General features: G+C 55.1%; 1 protein-coding gene across 1 annotated transcript in view; it reads left to right on the forward strand.

The window, feature by feature from the left end:
- The window catches only part of FRMPD3 (FERM and PDZ domain containing 3), a gene marked incomplete at its 5' end in the record, with an annotated part of 25858 nt that overhangs the window by 22014 nt on the left and 839 nt on the right, over window positions 1-3005 (forward strand). Inside the window, 2 exons of the mRNA XM_009870439.1 lie at window positions 16-258; window positions 1008-3005. The exon at window positions 1008-3005 is cut by the window's right edge and continues 839 nt beyond it. Of these exons, the coding sequence (XP_009868741.1) occupies window positions 16-258; window positions 1008-3005 (2241 nt within the window). The remainder of the gene's footprint in view (window positions 1-15; window positions 259-1007) is intronic.

The following is a 3005-nucleotide window of genomic DNA, read 5'->3' on the forward strand; positions in this document are numbered from 1 at the left end:
CCCCCGTCTTCCTAGACAACAGCTCAGACGAGGACTACCCCAAGCGCCGGGCGGCTGCCCAGAGCCAGGAGCAGGGCCGGCACCTCTGTGGCATCCTCTACGACGAGATCCCCGTCACGCTGATCGACAACGTCCAACCGCGGACGGTCCGAGACCATGCCCAGGAGCTGGACGATGCCCTGGTGTCCACCCTGCAGGCTCTGGAAGCCCTGGCTGCTGCAGAGGATTGTCCGCATCCCCCACCACAGCAGACAGCAGGTATTTTAGTGGCCGTGACTTTTTTTTTTAACTTGATTTCCTACGGTACATCCTTTCCTTTAGCCTTTTTTTCTCCCATCCTATATGTGGAGCAGCTACTAGTAAAAACGAAGTTGTGGCAACAGGCCAAGCTGCTGCTCAGATTTCTAAGCAGCTGAGGTGGGACCCCTCTCCCTGACAGTGACTGAAGGAGTCTCTTGGTTATCTCCTATCTGCCGTGGTCCATGTGCCACAATGCTGTGCTGAAGCACTAACAATGAGTTAGTGAGTTCCTCCCTGCTGTGACACCCCCCCCTCAGGTGGTATCTTCAGCCCTCGGTCCTCGCAGGTTCCCACAGGGCACACCTGCTCTCAGACGGGTGTCTCTGAGACCAGCCTGCTGGTAGCACAGTCCTTTGTCCCTCTCCCCACCTTGGCTGCCTTACTCGCTATGGCAGAGGGGCCGTTGCCCAATTTTCCTTCTTATTCCAGACAAGTCCCTGTAGCTCTGCTATCACTAACACTGGAAAGCTTCCCAGGATGTTTTCCTGGGCCAAGAGCTCTTGAATTGAGCTAGCAAGCCAGCTCAGTGCTGACAAGTGATCTGTCTTAAAAGCTTTAACTCTTAGTTGCGGGAAGCCACTCAAGTTTCTCTGAGGAACGCTGTGTTCTGCATTCCTGGGACCCTCCTGCCACATGGAGTTCCCTTTCCCCTGTGCAGCAGTGGGGTGTGAGTGTTGTCGTGGGCTTTCCTTTGTGTCCCTCCTCAGGTCTTATTGTCCTGGCTGCCATCACTCCTGAGTCATCCTTGGATTCTGGCCACGAAACCAACTCTTCAGAGCTCACCGATGTCTCAGAGATGGTCTCTGCTATGAAGCAGCATCAGAACGCAGCCTACTTCCTCGCTCAACACATCAACAAAGAAAACCTCCTGGCCAGAAAGGACTTGCCTTTCCGAATCCAGAGCTGTGCTGCCCAGGCTGTTCTCACCTCACCCTACTCCCTGAGCCACCAGGAGCCAAGCCCTTCGCTGAAGCCAGCCTTCTCTCACCAAAGCCCCAACCTTACCAACGGCAAGAGCAAACAGGAGCAGCAGCACGCTGAGCGGAGCTACGCCTTGGCTGTCCAGCCGGCGCTGACGCCCCAGCTTAATGAGCAGAACAGGGGGGCTCCAGCACCAGGCTCTGAATGCAAAGGCCACGCAAAAGCTGCCTTTGAGGTATCTCCGCATTCCACCGCAGCCCCGAGCAGGGAGCAGGCACAGGACCCAGAAGAGAAGATGCCCAAAGAGGTCCAGCTGAGCTCCAAGCTCCTCCTGGATCAAAAAAGCGGTGCGACTCCAGCCGTCGTTTCAGCTTCTCTGCAGCAAGCGGCAAGCGCAAAAGGCTCAGCTCCCCAAGTGGTGGCAGCCTCAAAAGAAGACAAGAACGTGAATGGTACCAGCAGCTGTGCACCAGCCAGCAGCAAGCCTCTGAAACCTAAAGGAAGTCCCCAAACTGCAGAGACATTATGCAACTGTCAGCAGCAGCAACTCTCTCCGCAGCAGCACTGTGAAGTTTCTCCAAGTCCTAAAGAAGCTCCCGGCAGTAACACTGAAGCTTTCCACCTCACGTCAGGAGGTGAGGAAATGATGCCTGGTAAGACTTTTGCTTCTAAAAGCTACCAGCAAAAAGTGAGCAGAGATGCTCCAGGAAAAGCCACGAGTGGAGAACCGGGTCAGAAGGCAGTCGGGGAAGCCATGAGCCTCGTCCTTCAGAAACACACAGCTCCTTCAAACCAAGGACAGAAAATGCAACAGGAAAGTTCAGCCAAAAGCTTGAAAGCCGAGAGTAGCAATTTGCACTCTCCATCACCTGGTAGCACTTTCAGGAGCACCAGTGAGGAACCCAAAGGGCCAATCCAGCTGGTGACCAGATCGGAGAGCCTGCAGATCAGCACTGTGCCTTCCAAAAAAGTAGAAAAAGCCCTGGAGGTGACCCAGCAAAATGCCGATGTCCCAGCTAAACCCAAAGCTCCAAAAGCTCCCTTCAGGTTGAGGAACCTGTTCTCTGCAACATTTCCAACACGGCTGAAGAAGGAGACGGACGAGCGGCAGGCCCAGCTGCAGAAGGTGAAGCAGTATGAGCTGGAATTCCTTGAAGAGCTGCTCAAGCCGAAAAGCAAAAGTGACCTCCCGCCACAGGAGTATCTGCACCCTCCTGCCCCCGGGCGCTGCAGCTGCCAGCTAAGGAGCAGTCCTGTGCAGAAAGTCCCTGGGATGTCCAGGGAGCAAAGGCGCAGCTGCGACTGCAAGCGGATTTGCAGGGGCGTCAGGCCCCCCCCTAACCAGGTGGCGAGGCCAGAACTGGAGAGGCGAGGGAAGGATAAAGTTACCGACGACCAGAAGCCCACAGAAGCCATCAGGTTGACGAGTGTGAGCAGCCCTTCCAAAGGCAAGCGGGTCAGATCCACCAGTTTGGAGTCCAGAGACTACCGGTCGGATCCAGAGAACGGTGTGTCCTGTTTGACGACATGCGCGTCCCGGGGGGAGTGCATGGCTGCTCCACACTACAGGAAGCTCTTGCGTCGTTACAGTGTCAGTGAAATAGATAAGACTGACAGGACATCCCTGTCCTCTGACATCTACCAGAATATCTATTCAACCAAGCAGAAAGGCCTCCAGAAAGAGCTTGAGCCCAGCATCCTTTGTCCTGTTCTGAAGAGCAAAATCCAGGAAGCCTCCGGAGTGGCTGAGCCCTCCTATGTCCAGATAGCACAGGAGAAAAAGA

This window comes from Apaloderma vittatum, unplaced genomic scaffold (genome assembly GCF_000703405.1).
Source record: "Apaloderma vittatum isolate BGI_N311 unplaced genomic scaffold, ASM70340v1 scaffold14085, whole genome shotgun sequence".
Taxonomy (NCBI): domain Eukaryota; kingdom Metazoa; phylum Chordata; class Aves; order Trogoniformes; family Trogonidae; genus Apaloderma; species Apaloderma vittatum.